At 43.2% G+C, this 23,799-nt stretch overlaps 1 protein-coding gene across 3 annotated transcripts in view; it reads right to left on the bottom strand.

The window, feature by feature from the left end:
- LOC103697491 (aspartic proteinase 36-like) overlaps positions 1–21,224 on the bottom strand; it is a 64,952-nt gene extending 43,728 nt beyond the window's left edge. For 2 of the 3 annotated variants that reach the window (XM_089930093.1, XM_089930094.1), the window contains exons 1-4: positions 20,779–21,119; positions 20,530–20,659; positions 20,199–20,446; positions 9,198–9,422 (exon numbers count right to left, since the gene is read on the bottom strand). In XM_089930093.1, coding sequence (XP_089786219.1) covers positions 9,198–9,422; positions 20,199–20,446; positions 20,530–20,659; positions 20,779–20,990 — 815 coding nt within the window. In that variant the 5' untranslated portion in view covers positions 20,991–21,119. Of the gene's footprint in view, positions 1–9,197; positions 9,423–20,198; positions 20,447–20,529; positions 20,660–20,778 lie in introns of all 3 variants that reach the window. The other variant, XM_039116696.3, reaches the window with a different exon arrangement.
- Between the last annotated feature and the right edge of the window lie 2,575 nt (positions 21,225–23,799).

Here is a 23,799-nt window from a genome sequence, read left to right as displayed (position 1 = left end):
AGGACGCCTGGCTGCCGAAGGGTCGCTCGCGCCCCAAAGGCGAATCGACGCCATTAAGGAAGGATGTCCGCCGAAATCCTCAGACTGCCAGGTCAGCAACAACCGCCATACGCCATAAAAAAGGCGGGGAGCTCGAAGCGCGCGCGCCTTTCCGAGGGATGGCGGCAATCTCGGAGCATCACTCCCTTCACCCGTTCCCCTTCTGGTTCCGGGCTCGGAAGTGGGGGGCTACTGTTACGGGGGAACTTAGCCACCATGCCCCACGTGACCGGCACGCGCGCCCAGGAAGACTACGGCAGCCCCTTGATCCAGCAATCCGACCCCGAGTCGGACATCTTCGGCTCCGCAGCCCGACCCCGAGTCGGCTGCCCCTTGATCCAGCAATCCGACCCCGAGTCGGACATCTTCGGCTCCGCAGCCCGACCCCGAGTCGGCTGCCTCTTGATCCAGCAATCCGACCCCGAGTCGGACATCTTCGTCTCCGCAGCCCGACCCCGAGTCGGACATCTTCGGCTCCGCAGCCCGACCCCGAGTCGGCTGCCCCTTGATCCAGCAATCCGACCCCGAGTCGGACATCTTCGGCTCCGCAGCCCGACCCCGAGTCGGCTGCCCCTTGATCCAGCAATCCGACCCCGAGTCGGACATCTTCGTCTCCGCAGCCCGACCCCGAGTCGGACATCTCTCGATAACGACAGGCTATTCCCCAGAGGCACGCCGCAGCCTCCTGCTCCACTACTCCCTGCAACGGTTGTATCTGGCGCTGCTCCACGATCCCCTGTAACGGCCGTACAAGGCGGAGCTCCACTACGCCCTGTCATGTCCGTACCCAGCGCTGCCCCACGACGCCCTATAACGGCCGTGTCAGTGGCAGCTCCATCGTGCCCCACGATGACGAACCCCCCTGAAAGACCCCCCAGCCTGGTATATATGCGGCTGGGGGGAGAAGGGGGGGGTAAGCAAGAACTTCCAGAGCATTCTCCTACTTGCTACTATTATCTCTCCTTCTCCTCCAATCTCCTCTGACTTGATCGTCGGAGGGCCCCCACTACCCCAGTGGTGGTGCGAGGCTTGCTTGCAGGTTTCCCGGTGGAAGGTGGAGCGCAATCAACACCAACCAAGGCAACTCAAACGGAACCCCGTTCACACCGCTGTGCCAATCGTTCTCGGTTTGGACCACCAGCAACAGTTGGCGCTAGAAGGAGGGCAGCCTCCTCTCTCCATTGACTACCCTCCAGGACTGTGGGGGCCCGTTGGGGTAAAACCTGGCCGGAACCTTCCCGCTGGGGGGGCTATGTTGTGGGGGGGGAGGGGGCCTTGAATTTAGTCCCACATCGGCTAGAGCGGAAAGGTTCCGTGCCTTATAATGAGGAGGGCGAAGCCTTTTCCTTACGAGGGCCCTTTTGTGGGACAAAACCGTGAGGGCAATCCCCCCGTCAGCGCTGGACGCGCGGGCCGAAAACGTCTCCCTCCGTCAGCGCTGGACGCGCGGACCGGAGCGCCCAAAGCGGACAATACCTCGTGGGGGACGCGGTCTCTTTCTGCTCGGCTCGGTTGGGACTAAGGCTGTTGCCGGGGTGAAAATCCCGCAACAGATGGCGCTAGGCCACTATCACGGAGGCGCAAGTCCGGAAGTTCGTGAAGAAGAACATCATTGTCCGATTTGGGGTACCTCGGGTCCTCATCTCGGATAATGGTCGACAGTTCGACAACAAGCATTTCCGTGACTTCTGCGAGGAGTTCGGGATCGAGCATCGGTTCACATCTGTGTCGCATCCCCAAACCAACGGCGAAGCCGAGGTCACAAATCGGACAATCCTCCAAGGAATCAAAGCGCGAATCGGTCGGACGGGGCAAGCTTGGGTCGAAGAACTCGAGAATGTCCTTTGGGCGTATCGGACCACGCATCGGACCCCTACCGGGGAGACGCCTTTCAGCCTAACCTATGGCACGGAAGCCGTTGTCCCCGTGGAGCTCGGACTCCCCTCACCTCGGGTGGCCGCGCACCGACCCGAGGCCAATTCGGAGCAACTCCGAGGGAACCTGGATCTCTTGGAAGAAGCGAGGGAAATGGCGCAGGTTCGGATGGCGATGTATCAGCGGAGGGTGGCCGGATATTACAACTCCAAGGTCCAACCGAAGCTTTTCAGAATCGGAGATCTGGTGCTAAGGCGAGCTAAAGCATCTCAACCTGCGGAAGGTGGGAAGCTAGCGCCAAATTGGGAAGGCCCGTATAGGGTTCGCTGGGTAAACCGACCTGGCTCCTACCAGTTGGAGGCCCTAGATGGTCGAGAAATTCCAAGGAGCTGGAATTCCGCTAACCTGCGGATGTATTACCAGTAGAACGACAATGCCAGAAAGACAGTTCAAAAATGTATAACACTTTTCATTTCAATAATTTCTGGTTACAATGACGTGCTCGTGTGATTACAAGGAATTCCCAGAGGGGAATTAGGGTGTAAAGAAAGTAAAGAAAAGGTGGAGACTCCGAGGAGCTGAAGATCTGGGATCCCGAAACCTCCATCCGAAGCGGCTGCAATCCCACCGGAAGTGGGTACTTCCAACCGGAGGCGCCATCGACGTCTCACGAAAAAGACGAAGAGCCAGCGCGGATGAAGAAGAAGTGGACGAAGGAGAAGTCCACACTGCTCCTACCCAGAGGCGCCATCCACGCCTCACGAAAAAGACGAGGAGCCGCCGCAGAAGAAGCTCCCGCTGCCTCCAGGGGAACGCCACCTCCAAGGGATATTCCGGTCCTCCCCAGTGTTAGGGGAGAGAAGGAATACAAGGGAGAAGAGCATATGGAGGCGCGGTCCCGGATCAAGCGTCTGGCGCGGAGCTCAATCGGAAGGCCGAACTTCAAGGAGGGGAGACGTGATCCCGGATGAAACGCCTAGAGCGGAGTTCCGCCGGGGAGAACCTCCTTGTTGATCCCAGATGAAACGGCTAGTTGGCGGAAGTCGCGAAGGGCGCGCCTCCCGTTCCTTCGGTAGGAGTCTCTCAACCATGCGCCGGAGAGGAGGCCCACGATCCATGGCAACCTGAACAGCTCCGGCTTGGCAGGCTCCATCGCACCTGCACCTATATTTATAGCCAAACTGCGGCCCCCCGGTCGTTCCGATGCGGGTGGCTCCAATAAATGCGGGCGCATTGAATCCGGAGCCGATCCGGCTCTCGAGGCGTATCTTCCCGCGATTTCCTAAGCGTTATTCTCCTTAATCGCATTCTTTGTGCAGGACACTCCGGGTGCCCTGTACCCCTAGGTCCACATATCTCCGCTCGCGCCCAGGCCGCATCCGCCTCGAAGAACGCGCGTATCGCGGCCGCTTAATTGACACTCCTCGCAAGCAGCAACTGGCGATCCGATTTCCCAGGTAACCCCTCAATTAGCATTTAATGCCCATCTGGTGTTCCCCAGGCGACGCTTGGAGAGGAGGAGAAACGCGATCGCAGCTGGCCACGGAGAAATTCCGTCGGGCGGCAAGCGACAGGCGCACGACCAGCGAGCGGAATCTCCCGAGGCTCGGCCCTCGGATGCCAGGCTAACCCGATGATCATCCCGGGAGCAGACTAGCCTGAAGCCCCGACCGGTCGCCTCGGCTTGCGCCAGCCTTGGCCGACCAACGAGCGGAATTTTCCGAGGCTCGGCCCTCGGATGCCAGGCTAACCCGATGGTCATCCCGGGAGCAGACTAGCCTGAAGCCCCGACCGGTCGCCTCGGCTTGCGCCAGCCTTGGCCGACCAACGAGCGGAATCTCCCGAGGCTCGGCCCTCGGATGCCAGGCTAACCCGATGATCATCCCGGGAGCAGACTAGCCTGAAGCCCCGACCGGTCGCCTCGGCTTGCGCCAGCCTTGGCCGACCAACGAGCGGAATCTCCCGAGGCTCGGCCCTCGGATGCCAGGCTAACCCGATGATCATCCCGGGAGCAGACTAGCCTGAAGCCCCGACCGGTCGCCTCGGCTTGCGCCAGCCTTGGCCGACCAACGAGCGGAATCTCCCGAGGCTCGGCCCTCGGATGCCAGGCTAACCCGATGATCATCCCGGGAGCAGACTAGCCTGAAGCCCCGACCGGTCGCCTCGGCTTGCGCCAGCCTTGGCCGACCAACGAGCGGAATTTTCCGAGGCTCGGCCCTCGGATGCCAGGCTAACCCGATGATCATCCCGGGAGCAGACTAGCCTGAAGCCCCGACCGGTCGCCTCGGCTTGCGCCAGCCTTGGCCGACCAACGAGCGGAATTTCCTGAGGCCTGACAACCCTCAGATGCCAGGCTAACCCGATGATCATCCCGGGAGCAGACTAGCCTGAAGCCCCGACCGGTCGCCTCGGCTTGCGCCAGCCTTGGCCGACCAACGAGCGGAATCTCCCGAGGCTCGGCCCTCGGATGCCAGGCTAACCCGATGGTCATCCCGGGAGCAGACTAGCCTGAAGCCCCGACCGGTCGCCTCGGCTTGCGCCAGCCTTGGCCGACCAACGAGCGGAATCTCCCGAGGCTCGGCCCTCGGATGCCAGGCTAACCCGATGATCATCCCGGGAGCAGACTAGCCTGAAGCCCCGACCGGTCGCCTCGGCTTGCGCGAGCCTTGGCCGACCAACGAGCGGAATCTCCCGAGGCTTGGCCCTCGGATGCCAGGCTAACCCGATGATCATCCCGGGAGCAAACTAGCCTGAAGCCCCGACCGGTCGCCTCGGCTTGCGCCAGCCTTGGCCGACCAACGAGCGGAATTTCCTGAGGCCTAACCCTCGGATGCCTGGCTTAGCGCCGGAAGAAGTTCCTGAGGCCTAACCCTCGGATGCCTGGCTTAGCGCCGGAAGAAGTTCCTGAGGCCTAACCCTCGGAAGCCTGGCTTAGCGCCGGAAAAAGTTCCTGAGGCCTAACCCTCGGATGCCTGGCTTAGCGCCGGAAGAAGTTCCCGAAGCTTGGCCCTCGGATGCCAGGCTAACCCGATGATCATCCCGGGAGCAAACTAGCCTGAAGCCCCGACCGGTCGCCTCGGCTTGCGCCAGCCTTGGCCGACCAACGAGCGGAATTTCCTGAGGCCTAACCCTCGGATGCCTGGCTTAGCGCCGGAAGAAGTTCCTGAGGCCTAACCCTCGGATGCCTGGCCTAGCGCCGGAAGAATTCCCTGAGGCCTAACCCTCGGATGCCTGGCCTAGCGCCGGAAGAATTCCCTGAGGCCTAACCCTCGGATGCCTGGCCTAGCGCCGGAAGAAGTCCCTGAGGCCTAACCCTCGGATGCCTGGCTTAGCGCCGGAAGAAGTTCCTGAGGCCTAACCCTCAGATACCTGGCCTAGCGCCAGAAGAATTTCAAGAGTCGGAAGTCAGCGAGACGCTACCAAGAGTTAAAAAGAAGAAGGACGAAAGTGAAATGAAGAAACTCTATTTGCATTAACTTTCATTGTTTCAGGGCCGAGACCCATACAACTTGGCAAAACGCCAACACACAAAGAAAAGAACAAAAATACAGAAGGTCAGCTTGGAGGAACCCCCGGGTCGGGAACGCCGGGCACGTCCGCAGGGGGTAGGGAGGCGGTTGGAGAATCAGCAGGCAATGGCGCCGGAGAGGAGTCTAGAAGAGAGATCCCACTCAGGTCAATTTCGGGGTACTTAGCCGACACCCTTGTCAGGCCTTCCTCGAAGCCTAAGATAAAGGAGTCGGACCCCGCGTCCGACATGTCACGGACGAACTCGTCAGACTGACGATAGGCCTGTACCGCCTCCGACATATCACGGGTGAACTCGGCGGACTGACGATAAGCCTGTACCGCCTGACGCCTCGGTGACGCCAGAGGACGCCTGGCTGCCGAAGGGTCGCTCGCGCCCCAAAGGCGAATCGACGCCATTAAGGAAGGATGTCCGCCGAAATCCTCAGACTGCCAGGTCAGCAACAACCGCCATACGCCATAAAGAAGGCGGGGAGCTCGAAGCGCGCGCGCCTTTCCGAGGGATGGCGGCAATCTCGGAGCATCACTCCCTTCACCCGTTCCCCTTCTGGTTCCGGGCTCGGAAGTGGGGGGCTACTGTTACGGGGGAACTTAGCCACCATGCCCCACGTGACCGGCACGCGCGCCCAGGAAGACTACGGCAGCCCCTTGATCCAGCAATCCGACCCCGAGTCGGACATCTTCGGCTCCGCAGCCCGACCCCGAGTCGGCTGCCCCTTGATCCAGCAATTCGACCCCGAGTCGGACATCTTCGGCTCCGCAGCCCGACCCCGAGTCGGCTGCCCCTTGATCCAGCAATCCGACCCCGAGTCGGACATCTTCGTCTCCGCAGCCCGACCCCGAGTCGGACATCTCTCGATAACAACAGGCTATTCCCCAGAGGCACGCCGCAGCCTCCTGCTCCACGATCCCCTGTAACAGCCGTACAAGGCAGAGCTCCACTACGCCCTGTCATGGCCGTACCCAGCGCTGCCCCACGACGCCCTGTAACGGCCGTGTCAGTGGCAGCTCCATCGTGCCCCACGATGACGAACCCCCCTGAAAGACCCCCCAGCCTGGTATATATGCGGCTGGGGGGAGGAGGGGGGGTAAGCAAGAACTTCCAGCGCATTCTCCTACTTGCTACTATTATCTCTCCTTCTCCTCCAATCTCCTCTGACTTGATCGTCGGAGGGCCCCCACTACCCCAGTGGTGGTGCGAGGCTTGCTTGCAGGTTTTCCGGTGGAAGGTGGAGCGCAATCAACACCAACCAAGGCAACTCAAACGGAACCCCGTTCACACCGCTGTGCCAATCGTTCTCGGTTTGGACCACCAGCAACAGTTAGTATTCTGTTTTCAGTTTTTTGGAGTTGAGATTTGATCTCAATTCAAGAACACATACGATGTGATCCATGCATGAATATTTCTATCACATATCCTGCGGATTCATCAGGGAATTTCATAGGATTGGATCAGATCCAAAGTTTGCAATGGGCTGTTTTGAACAGCCCTGTTTTATTCCGCTGAAAATTGTTTTCAAATTGCATACTTTCACCTTAATCGGTGAATCCTCGGCGCATACGATGCTCGAATTCCCTTCAGTTTCTTGATTAAGCTCTTAAATTTGCTCCATGCCAGATCAAAGATATTGTTATTTCTTATATACGAATTCCACTAGATAAAAATATGACAAGAAAGCATAAGGCAAACCCTATCTTTTAGACGCTAGTGTATCCAAAGATAGTGAAATAGGCCTCTAACTAGTCTAGCCAATTATTCAACTTCTCTATTTCCTCCATCATATACAAAGATCTCAATTTGAGCTTCAACTTTCAAAGGTTTAAAAGAGAAATTTTGAGTGACTGCAGATTGTTCATTCCCCTCATTGGATGGTAGATTCTCATCTCCAGATGTTGAAGATAGCTTCGAACAGGAGTTGGGGGTTCTTAAACTAAAGGTGTCGCTGATCAAGATACAAGCTTGGTGCGTTGGGCAATCTTTTTCTCCTATTGTATAAGCCTATAAGGCGTATCTTCATCACATCACCCATCAAGGTAGAAATAGTATCCATTCTCGCTTTTGTCCTTCAATGAACTACAAATACCTATAGTGGTTCTCTCATCTGCATGTACTGCTCGCACATCTTGATTATAAACTGACCCCTACAAATGAAGAAGACTGAAGCTCTAATAACAACTGGATTCGATCGAGAAGATGGAAGAAATTCCTTCAACCTATTCAATTTGGATATCTTTCAAAAGAAAATTTAGAAAATAGGAAAATTTGCAAAAGTATGATCTAAGTACCTTCTTTTTTAATTAATGAATAATAAAACTAAGTTACAAAGCTTCTATCTATGCTAGTGAGATCCACGCTTAAGCAGTAGGATCAGATTCCTCTCCTAGTTAAAAGAGATTATAGCTTTTCCAAAATAAACATGACTAGTGAAAATAATCATAAAAAACTAAATGCTACAGGAGGTTGATTTTAACTGCTATAGCAATTTCGTCTCTACCGTTTTGCCTAATTCTTCCTAGATTGGAAAATATACCTGGTTAAAGTCTTTTATGAAAAGAAATTTTTTGTTTGACTAGCCCGTTTCAAGACCTATACTATAAAATTTGGCCCTGATTGCTTTATTCACTGCACCATTATCGAGTGGCGCCATATTGTCGAGCTTGAAACATTAATCAATTTCAAAAAAAACATCTTAATAGGATATCATACAAAAAGTTAGGATCTCTAAAAGTTTGGCATGAGATTCAGCTTCTCAATATAGATCTCATTCTTGGACCCTATCAAATCCTCCTCATTGGGGTTAGAATAGTCTACATCAAGACTGGTGATCTTTATAGATTAGCTTCTTACCTTCTCTTCAATACTAATCATATTTGCACCTTGCCATTTAAATACTACATACATGGTTTAAACCGAGGTATGCCATCTTGGTACAAGGCCATACCGGTGCCACACTATCAGTGTGTTAGTACGGTATGGTGTCGGTTCGGTATACCGAGTTTCGATATGCTCCCAGTACCATGTACCAGTACCGAACCAGTACAGTACGACCCATACCGCCCAGTTCGGTATGGCACAGCAAACCTTGGTTTAACCCATATTGCTACATGCCAACCTTACTAGGCATACCATATCTCTGTACGCTACACCGACTCCTATACGAAGCATGCCAAAATTATACCAATGTGATACCAATATAGGGTCCGGCACTGAGACAGCGAACCTACTTTAAACTTTTTGTTGAATTCAAATTGCTATCAATCTCCAAGTTCTGTAAAAAGCACACATTAGTTCATTTCTTAAAGTATGATTTAAATCATAAACAAAAGATGTTAAGGTTCCATCCAGTTAAGCAAGTGATCTGTTAAGTGTAACAAGGGCATAATTCAAAATCTAATGCAATGAGAATGACATCCTAATGAAGTTAATAGATAAGAATAATAAATAAAATAAAAGATTGCATATGCATGCATAGCAACATCTCATGTTCACTTGTCTAGATTTCTTATCACAATAAATTATCCAACATTCATATACAAGCAGATAATTGTCAGCCTTGCTCGATGCACCCAATATTTTGCTATATAACTAGTATGCATGTCCACTAAACAAGAAACTCTCTATGGTGAATATATTTTTTATGCATCCAGCGCATAACGTTCTAAGTAAAGAGATTGTCATAGTAATTACACATGAATAAAAGTGATAGAAAAATAAAACACAAACTAATTTAATAGCTAGGTCTAGCATAACATACATATTGGGTATCAATGGTGTTGTTTTCACTTTGGGTTCCACAACATTTCCTAGAGCGAAAATTCCGCCTCCTTTTACTGTATCTAAGCAGTGAGCGAATACCTTCCTCACTCTTCCAGCAGCAGCTAGTTGTGAAATCATGGATGAGTTTGACTGACCAAAACCAAGAATCCCATCAAGTGCTTCACTAGATGAACCCAAATCCCCAGATTGTTGTGCACCACACCTGTACCAAAATGAGATTGTAATTTCCAAAAGAAGATTGATAAGCCACATGAAACAACCAAAAAATCACACACTGATAAGTTATAACATAAAAAAACACTAAAAAGTCAAGGCACTCGGGATTTGTTTTGAGATGATATGTCGTACCGTACCGAACCGAATGATACCAAACGTACCGAACCGGACAGTACCGAACGTATCGTACCGTAGACGTTCCAACACTCGGTACGCCAAAAAAACTGTATACCGTACCGTATCGATGTTATGCTAGTATGGTATCGGTACGAGGTCCAGTACCGAGACTTTTGACAAATTCTTGCATCAAGATTTAAAATCATTAATTCATAGACAGGACAAAAAGAAACAAAAATAAATACATAAAATCAAAAGGCTAATTTTTCATCCTTTTTCTGTATTCAGTATACAAAAACCATTTCTCATATCAAGATTAAGTCAAGAGCTTTCTAGTGAAAGAAATGTGTTAAAACTTCCAATGTCTTAGAAAATGACTACCTTGTAGAAAATTGACTATCCGACTTACAGGCAATGAAAATGGAGCAGCCTGTCCCTAGCCTAGTCTCTTTAATTTATTTTCTACAGGATACAACTAGGGAAACATGGATGATTTCAATTTTCAACAACACCATAGATGGAAGTAAGGTGAAGACTCAATTACTTATAGTTTAATCGAACAGAAAACAATTATCTTGCTTGCTGTTGAGGATTCTCTGCATCAGCTTTTTGCTTTGGTAAAGACCTACATATCACCTCTTGATAAATGATATCCATGCAAAACCAATCATCAACAATAATCATTCTACATATGTTCTTCTCATACCTACCTTCATCCTCTACCACCTCTTTTCCTCTCTAAACCTCTCCATCTTTCATTCTTTTTCCAGTCCTTTCTCACTTTTACTTGTCCTATCCACTAGGTTAGCCTACATCAGATTTTCTTTCAGTCACCACTTTATTGAAGCCCACAACCTAGGTCACAGCCACCATTCTGGGGTTATCCTGGTTGCAAACTAGAACTAGCAGAGGCCAGCCTGATCTGGTGGCGACAGGCGCAACTTCACTGTGAGCCCTAATCCACCCCTCCATAGCATGTAATATCAGAAATTCAACATATTGGAAAAATGAACAAGGAAAAAAAGGGAACTCAAAGAAATAGAGAGATTACTGAGAAAATATAAATTGGCTTTGTCACCACAAATGCCACCACCGAGGTACCTAGGAGTCGCACCTAGGGTTGATAGGTCATTACATCATGAAAAACAAGAAAAAAATTTGCTTCATTGCTTAAAAGTAGATTGAAGCAGGAACCTTATGCAGGCCCTTCTTTGCTACCAAAAATTATGCAGGCCCTTCTTGGTCATTGTAAATTGAGGAAATAGGAAAGGAAAAGGGAGGGGTGGAGAGGATCCTTCTCTAAGAGAGCAAATCCTACTACCACATGGGAAAAGAAAGAATTGACTATTCATTTTCAGATTAAACACACTAAAAAAAGAAAGAAAGGAAAACAAAAATAATTCAAATAATTTGTACCCATGGAACTCCTTATGTTGAGTAAAGTGACTTAATATTCAATTATTGTCATATCTTATGTTGAGTCATCTAGCTAAGAAATATATTGTATGAATGTTTTGTATCTTGAAGAAACTAATGACTTTCCTTCAAGAAAGAAAAAGATTTTATTAATGATACAGGATTTATGAGCAAGAAATTTCAACTTGAAGGACACCTCGATGAAAGATACAATAAACATTCCCTTGCAAACAAAAAAAAAAGAGAGATTTTCTTCAGCCAAGGGTATAAAGAATCTAAAAGGTATTTGGCTTGAAGAATGCTAAATGCACTGGTAATCTAAACTCTTCTCTTGTAAGTTAGTTGAGCAAAATCAATAGTTTGAAATTATATGGTAGCATGATTAAACCTTTAATTGCTGATCATCTTGATATCATGCTTCATTCTCATGCTAGTGATGATTGTTTCATGGTGTGATTAAATTGAAGTTTATTTTTTTTATATAATGCATAACCATGAAATACACAAGTTTATGCCTCAAATCTCTAATTCAAAATAACTTGTGATAAGCTATGAATCATTGGGCATAATGAAAATGATGTTTGCATGATATTCATTTATATGCAGCATATAAGATTATTTCTTTATTCTGCTCTTTCATGTAAATTACTTGAGAATAACAAAAAGAGAGAGAGATAAAAAAAAAAAATTGGATATTATTCAAGAGAAGTAAAATCTAAGTAAAGGCAAATACTTCAATCTTAAGAAAAAGCAAAACAAGCATAATACATTCGGCACATTTGTGAGACTAGTGAAAGGGATAAAATCAGTAATAAATTACACTTAAACAGGGAGAGTTTGAAGTGAACATTTTAACATTTCTATATTGCTCATCATAGGGATGGTGCCAATGGGGAGGCTAGTGGTAGTACCCGGCACTATTTGACCCAACTATTCGGTGTAGGGTATATTAGGGACGGCACAAGAGGGAGGCTAGTGGTAGTACCTCGTGCCCCTTCCAACTCCACCGGATAGGGAGCAAATAGAGTATAGAGCATAAGAAGGTAAAAATGAAAGTATATAAGAAGAATCAAGTCAAATTTTTAATCACTTGAAAATACACTTTAAGAATGAAATCAGTGCAAGATTATATTTAAATAGGAGGAGTTTATTTGAAAAGAATTGATTTTGATCATTGACATGCTTGCTCTTAATATTTTAATGCATAACTTAACACATAATATATTTTGCATATGGCATAATGTCTTGAATTATGGGTTCTCAATATTTTGTAATGCTCCAATCATCTTTAAAATCTGAAAGTTGAATAAATTTGTAAAAAGGAGAAGAGAAGGATATCTCTATTTAGGCAAAATGAATTGATTTTGTTTTATCCTTCAACTTGCCTAACTTTGGTATATAATTCATACCAAAACTCAACATAAATACAAATATTCTGAATATGCTCTTATATGCTTGAAATATGTGTTTTCAATCGTAATGATTTAAGATGAGCTACAATGTGAAGATACATATCTCAAATTACAACTTTGAAAGCCTCCTTGAGAATCTTTATGAAATTCAGAATCTGATTTTGTATAAAAACTTAAACTCAATATGAATTTCTCGATAAAACTACAGCTTAAGAAAAATAGAATAATTCTGATGCCTTGATTGCTTGCACCGATACGCATCTGAAACATATCATTTCTTATCTTCAAAGTGTACTAATATTGGTCTGAATGATGTGTCTTTCGATGATCTTAATTGCAAACAAATATTTTTTTTAATATATGATTTTATTTTGATATTGAAAAGATTTATTGTGCTTCATATATACATTGCTGAAAAATCTTGATTAAAAAATTGAGTCCTATAAATATATATACTTCAATGATCATCTATATGTTTTTCCTCTCCTACATTATTAAAGACTTCCATCAAAAAATATATGTATATATATTATTAAAAGAGTGAATGATCTTAAGTCTAGAAATATTTCAGCTCACTCAAATAATTCTTAAAAGAAAGAAAATGTAAATGCTTTTGAAAGAATTTGAGCTTCAAATGAATCATTTTTTAATTAATATTTCAGTACATTTTCTCAAAGATTAAGAGGAAGCATAACTTGTTCTTAAAAGATTAAAAAGAGTGGTGGTTATAAATTTTGAATAATTCTAGATCACTCTACATTCTTGATATCATAAAGTTTCAGTTTTATTCACGTTTATCATTAAAATCTGAAATTCAACTAAAGATAAGAGAAAGAATACTAAATGTAAAGTGGTATTAAACTTTGTGCTTCATTGAATATCTTTTGAAAGTTGGATTTTTATCTGTACTTAATTGGTAAATCACTTGTTTTGAAAACTAAGTGAAAAGGATTCCATTTGTCTTAGTATTGGAAATTTACTTTGGAATCTACTAATGAGCTCTTATTGGCTTGCACTTTAGCGTTTCAATCATGAGCCAATTCATTTTAATTGATTTTGATGCTATGATCTTTAAAGGAGTAAAAGAAAGTCTTTAAGAGAGCTTTAAAAGAACTTTCAAAGCCCTGAATTTTATGTATCCTACATTGCATAAATTCACATTTTGGTATCTATGCTCCAACACTTTTATATCATGAAAGAACTTTGAAGTCATTAAGAACTAAGGATTCAACATGATCTTATGTTTTTCGAGTAAATAAGTTTTGATCTTTATCTGCTCTTATACTATACTCTAAAAATTAATTAGATTGCTCTAATGTGGCTATATACTTAATATATTAAAAAAAAGGGGTATTGGATTTTCATTCGTGCTTTTTTTGAATATTATTCTTGATACTCCTTGAAATAACTTGAAAAGGATTCCATCTACACTTGATTTCAAAACTATCTTTGGAATCTACATTTAGAGATCACTTCTGGCTTACATCCTAAATATCTCATTCCTAAAGCCAAACACATAGAAATAAGATATCATTTTATTAGGGATCATGTGCAAAATAGAAACATATGTATTAAGCATATATGCACTAAAAACAATTAGACGACATATTCACAAAACCCTTGAGTGAAGATAGATTCTGCACGCTAAGGAGGAAATTAGGCATATGTGATCCTTTATATTGAAGAAATATAAAAGGGAGCAAGTAGTCTCATGATACATTCCTCCAATTTCTAAAAACCCATGAAACATGAGTCAAACGTGTTATTTATAGATTTCTTACTCATGTATCATTGTCCCAGAAAGAATTTATAAGGATTGGAAGCAAGAAAAATTTTTAAAAGCAAAAAGGAAGAGAAAAGAAAAATTCTGCACTTGGGTCGACCCAACCCAGAACAGGGTCGACCCAACGTTGAGTCGACCCAAGAAAAATCTTGAGTCGACCCAACGTCGGGACCCCACTGTTAAAAGGGGACCTGAGAGCATATCTAGGGCACTGTTTACCCTTTGTCCTCTTCCAAAAACCCTATTCCCCACTCTCAAATCTTCTCCAATCATCTCCAAATAGTAGAATACTTCAAGATCTTGGAGAAATGGGACCCAAGAGAGCCGTAGTCAAGCTATCCGGGAGAGTCTCACGATCTTTCTTTAAAGCCTAGGATATGTATCTAGTTCTCATATTTATTTTGTGTTTATCATGTATCTTAAACTTTGATTAAGGAACATTGTGCTTTTGTTTTTGGCATGAATGTACTAAAATGTTCCTATTTTGATCAATGAAGTTTGAAGTTTGTTATTTTTTTGCATCTTTTCCCATGTATCTTTTTGATGATAACAAAAAGGGGGAGAAGTAAGGAAAGAGTATTAGGGGAGAAGTAAAGATATCTTTAGGGGAGAAGTAAAGATATCTTTAGAGTAAATAAATTAGAGTAAATAAAGTAACAAAAAGGGAAGAAGTAAAGAAAGGAGAAGTAAAGAAAGAGAAATAAGGGGAGAAGTAAAGAAAGAGTAATAGGGGGAGAAGTAAAGGGAGAAGTAAAGATATCTTTAGAGTAAATAGAATAACAAAAAGGGGGAGAAGTAAAGAAAGAGTAATAAGAGGAGAAGTAAAGAAAGAAAGAGAAATAATTTGTAAAATAAATTGAAAATCATATAGGAAAGCATATACATCCAAGGGGGAGCAATTTGCACCAATGAAAATGATCAACTCAAAAATTTATATCAAATTTCAGAATTTGGCACACATAATTTTAGAATTTGGCACGCACCTTTCACACCTCGATACATAATCTGAAACTCATGTTTTATCTCAAATTTTTGGAGTTTCATCTTTAATGAATTATAAATGAAAGGGGGAGTAACTCAAAAAGTCAAATTGGCAACATTTAAATGATATAGGGGGAGACTTCACTCTTATATATGAAAAGCTGAAATTCAGCAAGTTAAGCCCTTTTCAAAAATTGATTTTAAGATAAGTATCAATAGGCTCATACTCTTTATTTTGTAATCATCAAAAAGGGGGAGATTGAGAATGATAGTGTTATTTTGATGATTAACAAGCATTTAACAAGAGTATGTTATAAGTTAAATCGATACTTCATTTATAAGTTCATTACTCTCAGTATATTTGTATAAATTGATATAGATACATTTCATTGTTTATATGAATGAATCTAACCTTGAGATGCAGCAAAGTGTGGATTGAGTCGACCCAAAGGATGATTAGGTCGACCCCGGCACATCAAGAAATCATTTGGCACACTTCTGCAAAAATGGCACAGATGAACAGTGAGTTGGGTCGACCCAAGGAAAGCATGAGTCGACCCAAACATCAAGATCCTCAAACAACTCAGAAAATGGTTCTCTGGATTTACTGAGAGGGTCGACCCAAGAAGAAGTTGAGTCGACCCAAGTAAACCTTGAGTCGACCCAAAGAAAGGTTGAGTCGACCCAAGTGAAGAAAGGCTGAAATTCAAGATTCTGAATTTTCTGAAAGTTGGGTCGACCCAAGAAAAGTTTGAGCCGACCCATGGGAAGGAAGGCTGAAATTGAAGTTTCTGTGGTTTCTGAGATGGTCGACCCAAGGAATGTTTGAGTCGACCCAAGGCAAAGTTGGGTCGACCCAAGGACAGGTTGAGCCGACCCAAACACGGGCTGAACATAACGGCTAGTTGTGCAGAAATGCTTTTTGGACTCCCAACGGCTATAAACGGTTAGTTTCTTCAATCCAACGGTCAGAAAGGACTATTTGGAGGTTGGAGAAGTATTTAAGAGGGAGTATTCATCAGAGGAAGCAAGCTTTTGGGAAAATACATCTAGTGCATTCAAGAGAGAACCCTAGCAAGGCAAGCTTCATCCAAGTGCTTCATTCAAGAGTCAAAAGAAAGGGGTTGAGCAGATTCAAAGAGTCATCAAGAGCTCCATCCTCCCTTGAAGAGTGAAGCATCCTTGACAAAGAAGAGCAAAGCGACTTTAAAGCGATAAATATTTTCCAACTCTTCTTTGTAGTTCATATTGTTTTATATGCTCATTTAGGAGTTTGAATCTTTTCTTTTTATTTATTAAACACTTTGTAAAGGTTCGTTGGTGAGCCCGCAAAACCAACAAAGATTTTTGGTGAACCCGGAAAACCAAAGTGTATAGGTTCGTTGGTGAGCCCGTAAAACCAACAAAGGTTTTTGGTGAACCCGGAAAACCAAAGTGTATAGGTTCGTTGGTGAGCCCGTAAAACCAACAAAGGTTTTTGGATTGTGAGCCCGGAAAACAATCCAACTGTAATCCGCGGGATTATAGTGAATTCCCAAGGGGACGCTTGGGGAGTGGACGTAGGTGCTAAGGAGAGCACCGAACCACTATATATTGTTGTGTTTGTGTTGTGCTTGTGCTTACGTTTATTCTTGCATCATCTTCTATCTTTGCACTAGTTTAAATCATTCAAATAGTTTAAGGAAGCATCCACCGCACTTAATTAAGAAAACGTTTAAAGCACCAAAATTTTAGAAGAAACCAATTCACCCCCCCCCCCCTCTTGGCTTGTCACCTTGGGCAACACGACTGGTCACGGGCAGCGACGAGAGCCGCTTGATCCGGCCGAAAGGGAGCGAGGGTTCGCTTGGTCTGGCCATGAAGGATCTCGATCCGCGTGTGAAACGATGATTCGGCGAGGTTGGAAGCGATGGGATCCAAAGGCAAACATTGTAGCCGTGAGGGACCGGCACTTGATTTAGGGCTTGGAGTGCAACTTTCGGGAAGAAGGAACCCACGGAACAGGGAGGGCACGGAAAGACAGGGTTTCTTTCCCGTAGCATGCTCTGATACAAATGCTGATGCCGGCAGCAGAGGAAGAAAAGAGAGAGAGAAGAAGAAATAAAGAAGAAGAGAGGAGGAAGGAGGAAGAAAGAACTGGGCTTCGCATCTAGCTCTGCTCAGGGTTTCACACGAGAGCTAAAAGAAAGAAATCACAATTTCATTCATAGCATAACCCTAAACGATGCACAGTCCAACTTATTTATAAGATCCAAAAAATGCAAAAAGACCACTAAAGAAACTAATCTCACAAAAGATCCTCAAAATAACGAAATACCAAAATAAGCCCTAGAGGCTATCAAATAACAAAATATCCTAATAAGCCCAATAAAATAAAATCACTCCAACCACAATGAAACTAGCTGAACCATCCTCCTGCGGCGACTGTAGACTCGAGTGACGGGCGATCTGGCACTGGTGTCCACACCAGAGTGGCATCAAAGTTTTGATACTCATAAAATACAATTCACAACCCATTGGATGATCAGCTTATATGTAGTTGATGATACAGCCGATGCCCATAGAAGAGCAAGCCAAGACATCACAGAAGGGGTAGAGATGAAGACAATCTTAAAACCAAGGTTCATCGTACCGGTACCAGAGCTCGTACCGGTGTCACAGTAGCATAGCATCGCTACAGTACGGTACGGAGTTTTTTTTTGGCGTACCAAGGTCGGCAAGCCATCCGTACCGGTACAAGTACCCAACCGTATGATGCGGTACGTCCGGTACCGTCTAGTTCATACTATATTAAAACAAAGTTACAATGAGGAGAGGAAAAAATTGAATAATACACAAGATGGTTCTATGAACTGGCCACACATACAAGGTTAATATAGTCTACAAAACACTCAGTGCAAGATATTGTCTATACCAAGACCAATTGATTCAAGAGATATGGTTGGGCATAGTACCCACTAAAGAAGGAGAAATTATGGATTTGCTGTGAGAAGTCACAGGTTGAAGAAATAAACTCTATATCCACATAGCATGCAAATACTGAGTTAAGAGAAGATCATGGAAAGCCCAATGGAGAATTTTCTTTTTAAGTGTTTCTACTGTATTGAGAGTGAATATAGATCCTTTAGGCATTCATGAAAACAGCAGAGAGTCTAATTCTTTATTAAGTCTTTTTCTTCTTCTTTTTTTCTGTAGATCTCTGCCTACTTATTGAGGAATGGGACTCACTGCTCCAGAACAAAAGAATATTGAGTCCCCCTAAGTGTCATTCCAAGTTTATTCATGTTTTCATCTGGACAATTCTCTGAGGATATATCTGAAAATGATGCCTAACTCTCAAATTTATTTATCCCAAGTCAACAGTACAAAAAGCCATAAATGTTCAAAAATGAACACCAAACAGAAGCTTCTTTGTCCTGCAAACAACAACACCATCTTTTGTTTCTCAGAGCTACCATGACTTCAAGGGAGAAAATTTTCACCAACAGTTAACCATCCACTTTGCAATCATATAAGAGCCATTGGCTCACCTCTTAGTAAATGAGGCACTTTAGCTAAACAGCTCCATGAGCTCAGGAACAAATTCTGTCTCCATGGGCATCTAACAAAGTCTTACAATTAGTCATAAACAAGGAGCCTAGTACCAACCATAGATTGGTTGTTACTGGATGCAAAAGAAAACTAACAAAAGAAACCATGCCATCAAGTTTGAGCAACTAAATGGAATCTGTCAGAAGAGTACAAGATAGATGCAGCAAGGTTCCATCATGGTCCTTAAGTACCGAAAACAACCCAATCTTTGCCCAGAAACATCAATATTAGCTATGATCAACATGTTATAACAATGATTCCATATGCAAACAACATGTTATAACAAGCATTCCAGATGCAAAGTGTTGTGTTGACATTGGGCCCTAAGAATTAGAAATTAAGATTGAGCAACAGAATTTGTTTGGAATCATCGTACATCAACAAAATTGACAGACAATTTTGACCTAATTCCTATTTGGATCCATTTTGGAAGCATGAAAATTGAATGACTAAAAATGAGAGTTTGACAATAAAAGTTGTTGCAAAAAATAACCAAGTCACAGTAGTTTGGTAATTTCCATACTAAGCAATAAAGGACTTGGAGAATGTGATTTCTGAATCACTCTATAAACTCCTAAAACTAAATTGCCAGAAATATGCTATTTAAGATGACATTATCTTGCTTCGCCAATCAATTTTTCTGCCATAATTGTTCTTTATTTGCTTGCGAAAGTAAGATATAAAATCTTTTCAAACATCTTTCACATCTATATACATCAAGTAAGACCCCTTTTAGATGCCAACATACAATGAAATGTAAATAATAGGCATCTCACAATCTACCGAGAGCACCAAGTTTATAATTGAAACTTCACCATTGGTTCCTATGGAAGCAAGATTCTTTCAAAAAGAAATGTATATTCAAAAACTGTCCGACAACTTTGGTTTAGAGTATTTTTATTTTATGCTTGCTTTCTCCAGGTCTTTAAGCCTCATTCCAAAGCCATCGCAAATCTCTAGTTTACATTGCGTCCAAACCATATAAGAAACCTCTCATCACCTTGTTTAACAATATAATCATTTCCATTTCAAACACAAATCTTAACACCCTTACTCCCACCATGCTCCTATGTTCTCATACCTCCTCTTCAATGTCAAAAATATTAACTAACATGTGCTAATATTTGCTCTTCCATTCAAGTCTCTATGGTATATGATAATTCATTTAACATTCCAAATGATCATATTGTTGTCACTAAAATTCTACTAGAGGCATGCTCCTCTAACACAATTTATATGGAATACTAGAACCAAATAAGAACAAGTTAATCAGGAATGTCATGTCTTAAGTTAGATTCTGTATCCTCAAGTCATACATATATCAACTATATTTGGATTCCTTGTCATGCAAAATCTCTAAGATATTTGTGTCACACATCTCTTTTAATGAAAGAAAACAGACATTATGTACATTTAGTTGAAATTACCCATTTAGCTCCAGAATAGGCAGAATGCAACTCACCCAAATGAAACACTTGCATTGGCTGGTGTTGTTCGGTGATTACCAGAGACTTGGTTATACTCTACAACATCCGTGACAAAGTATCCAGCAGTCGAGCTCCCATCTCCATACATCACACTGTATTGGCATGGGTTGTTCGGCGAGCAGCCCTCAATCTCACCCCCATAAGTCGACGTGCAGAAATTCTCGTTGCACGACACCAAACTACCGCTATGGGAACCCTTCGGGTCATACAACGTCAATTCTATCTGCATCAAATATCCAATCCCCAATTTAATCGTTCAAAGCTACAACATGAGATCCAATGGAAGTTATAAGTTCCCAAGCATACCCCGAGATCGCTCTTCTTGGGGCAGCGGGTGCAGGTGACGCAATTCACCCAAAGAATGTCGCTTCCGGTGTCGACCTGCACGTAGTACGTCTTCGGAGGCGTTCCGATCCCGATTTCCGCGAAATACAGACTACAATATGAAGAAAAGGAAAGCAATTGTTGAATTCAATTCAGTTCTTGGATGTTCAAAACAATAGTTAATGATAAGAAGAAGAAGAAGAAGAAACGAGTCAGGAATGGGGGGCGGACCCGGTGTCCGTGGGGAGTCCGACGCCGCCAATCGGGAGATCGACGGCGGAGAGGATGCGACCGTGGCGGCGGACGTCGTGGGAGCGGAGATCGGCGATTGGGCGCTTGTGGTGGAGGTATTTGTGGCGGACCGGGAAGACGCCGGTGGCGCGGGCGAAGGGGGCGAAGGAAAAGAAGAAGAGGAGAGAAAGAAGTCGTCTCCGCGGACCCATGAGAGGAGGCTCTTTTGTTCCTTTCCTTCCTTTGCTATGGAGCTGCAGTTTCTTATGAGTACGTCTTGGTAGATATAGCGCGAAGAAAAGATTAGGGGGGGGGGGAGGAAATAATTCCTTATTCGCACACGCAATAATAAAAAAAAAGAATAACGAAGGAAGAAGGGGCCGAGGGAAGGAGAACGAAAAAAGGCGGAGGACAGAGAAAAACGATGGTGGGGAGATCGTGAGAAGACTTCAAAAGGAAAACGATGGTGGGGAGATCCCGAGAAGACTTCAACGGTTACTTTTAAGCAACATTTTGATATTTTCACCCACATGCTATAATAATTAATCTTTGGCTAAAAAGAAAACATCCTCTAATCTGCATAAATTTGCAGACATTTTTTGGCATTTTCGATTGTTGTAATATCTATCTTTCAGATTGTTGCAATATTGCACACCGATCTCTCAACTAGAGTCGAAGCTTGCTACTAGTGATTAGGTGGCAATTTATCTAGGGTATTTATTTCACGTCAAGGTTGCCCGAACTCGATGGACCAAACTGCCCCGTTCATTTTATACCGAGCCGACCTGGTAGAAATTCATCCATTAAATTTGGTTTTGGCCCCGAACTGGCCGGAACGAATTCCGAATTGACCAAAACTGGCCAAAAAATGTCCAAATTGGTTGAAAACTGCCAGCCTAAACTGTCTGGATTGCACCGAGTCGACCTGGTTTGGAATCGAGCCTCCTCCTCCTTTCCTTCTTTTGTTAAAAGAAGGTGATGGGAGACTTCTCTATTTCATTTAAAGTTTTAAGGCCTAAACAGCTTCTACTTTCTCTCAATTTGTAAAATTACATCGATTCAACACAATTAATTTGAGTTTCCTCTTCCCTATCTCATTCCTTTTTTCTATTAAAAAATAGATCAACATTTATAAAATAAGAAAAAATTATGCTAAAATTTTTCATTTGAGCTTGATTTTATAATATGTTGTAAACCTATGGATGATCTACATGATAACATAAAAATTTTTAATTTTTGGATTATATATAAATTTTAAAAAATAAAATATATTTTTTGAATTAAAAAATAAAAAAAATTAAAAAATTATAAAATCAGAAGTATATTTAGAAGCATACAAGCTACTCTCCGACAGAATTTGGTGTCCATTTATTAAAGTTTTGATGCGATCATGGGCATAGTGGCCTAGGCCTTTGATGCATGCCCACGGGCCTAGAAAAATATATGTAACATCTATTATTGAATTCTATATAGATTTGACGTAAAATTAATCTTCTAAAAATATTTATATTTAAAATTTATTAAAAATAGATAATTAATACCAAAAATAATAAAAAATTAGTATTACATATTATATAATTCAGAAGTATATTTTGAAGTAGAAAACATATTTTTAAATTTAAAAATTATTAAAAAATATAAAAAATAAAAAATTAGTATTATGTATTGGATAAATGAGATATATTTTTAAAGGTAAAAAATTATCTTCATCGTAACAAAATTTTGTTATTTTTAAATAATTGATAAACTGATGTACATGATAAACTTGTAGGAATGGAACCATCAAAGAAAAAGAAGGAGCTAGAGCGTGGCATTGATTGGAATTATGGGCAAATGCTCTCGGATCAGTACCATTGAAAGTACAACTGGTGCAACATAAAGTTCTTAAGCGGCACTTTGTTGGCGGTTATCCCAACGTATCTTAAACAGCTAGCTATCTGGATCCTCTTCTAGACAGTCTTCTTGAGTAGTTGTGAATGCAGCTGGTCCATCTTCGCCCTCATCCATAGCAAGCAAAGAAACTATTTGACATAGAAGCGTCTCAATGACCTTATATATGTTCACTACAATCAAAAGTTGAGGTTGAAGTTGTTGCCCAAGGAGACAACCCAAGAGGGGGGGTGAATTGGGTTTTAATTAATTATTGATCAATTAAAAATAAGATGAGTGATTAACTAAATGTATTGCAAGTGAATTAGTTAGATCACTAGACGCAATGAGTGAAGAGAGTGAAAGAGACAAGGTGCAATACAAATACTGAAAGATTTATAGTGGTTCAGAGCCAACTCTTGCTCCTATGTCCACTCCCCAAGTCGCACTTGGGAGTTCACTATAATCCCTAGGATTACAGCCGGTTGTTTTACAAACTCACAACCCAACTTGTTGTTTTCACGAGGTCACAACGAACTCGGTCGATTTTGTCAGGCTCACCGACTAGAACCACCCGATTGTTTTTCTGGGTTCACAATCAAACCCAGTTGGTTTTGTCCGGTTCACCAACCACAACCTTACATTGTTTGTTTTATCTTTAGCTCAACAACAAACCTTACAACCCTTGATTCAATCCCCTGATTGAATCAAGTATACAAAATAAGAGTTTAAAAGTTCTCAAAGAAAGCTTCTAAAAAGCAAGTGTGAGACAATATAAATAAAGTTGAGTTAGAAGCCCTCAAACAGATTTTAGATGAGGAAGTGGGGGCTTCTCGATTTCTGAGTCTCCCTTGAATGTGCCGAAGGATGGAGGTGATAGTCAATTTTAAAGACCACGCAATAGCACGTATCTGGTAGGATAGTGATTACGGGTATCGATCCACAGGGATTGGGATACAGTTGTTTTCTTAAAAATATTTTTAAAAAAAAAATTTGTGATGACTATTGAACTAAATAATTTCAAAGAAATGCAATTGAAATGATATCAGTTAAGAGAGAACCTAGGGCAAGGAATTCACCACTAACATCGTAACAAGGATTATTTGTATTTTAATTTATTCTTGGATTAACATGCAAATTAGCTACAAGCCT

Source organism: Phoenix dactylifera, chromosome 4 (genome assembly GCF_051530095.1).
Source record: "Phoenix dactylifera cultivar Ajwa chromosome 4, Ajwa_hap1_PhDact_Kaust_v1.1, whole genome shotgun sequence".
Taxonomy (NCBI): domain Eukaryota; kingdom Viridiplantae; phylum Streptophyta; class Magnoliopsida; order Arecales; family Arecaceae; genus Phoenix; species Phoenix dactylifera.
Note: the sequence above shows the minus strand (reverse complement) of the source record. Positions and strands in the feature narration are given on the sequence as shown.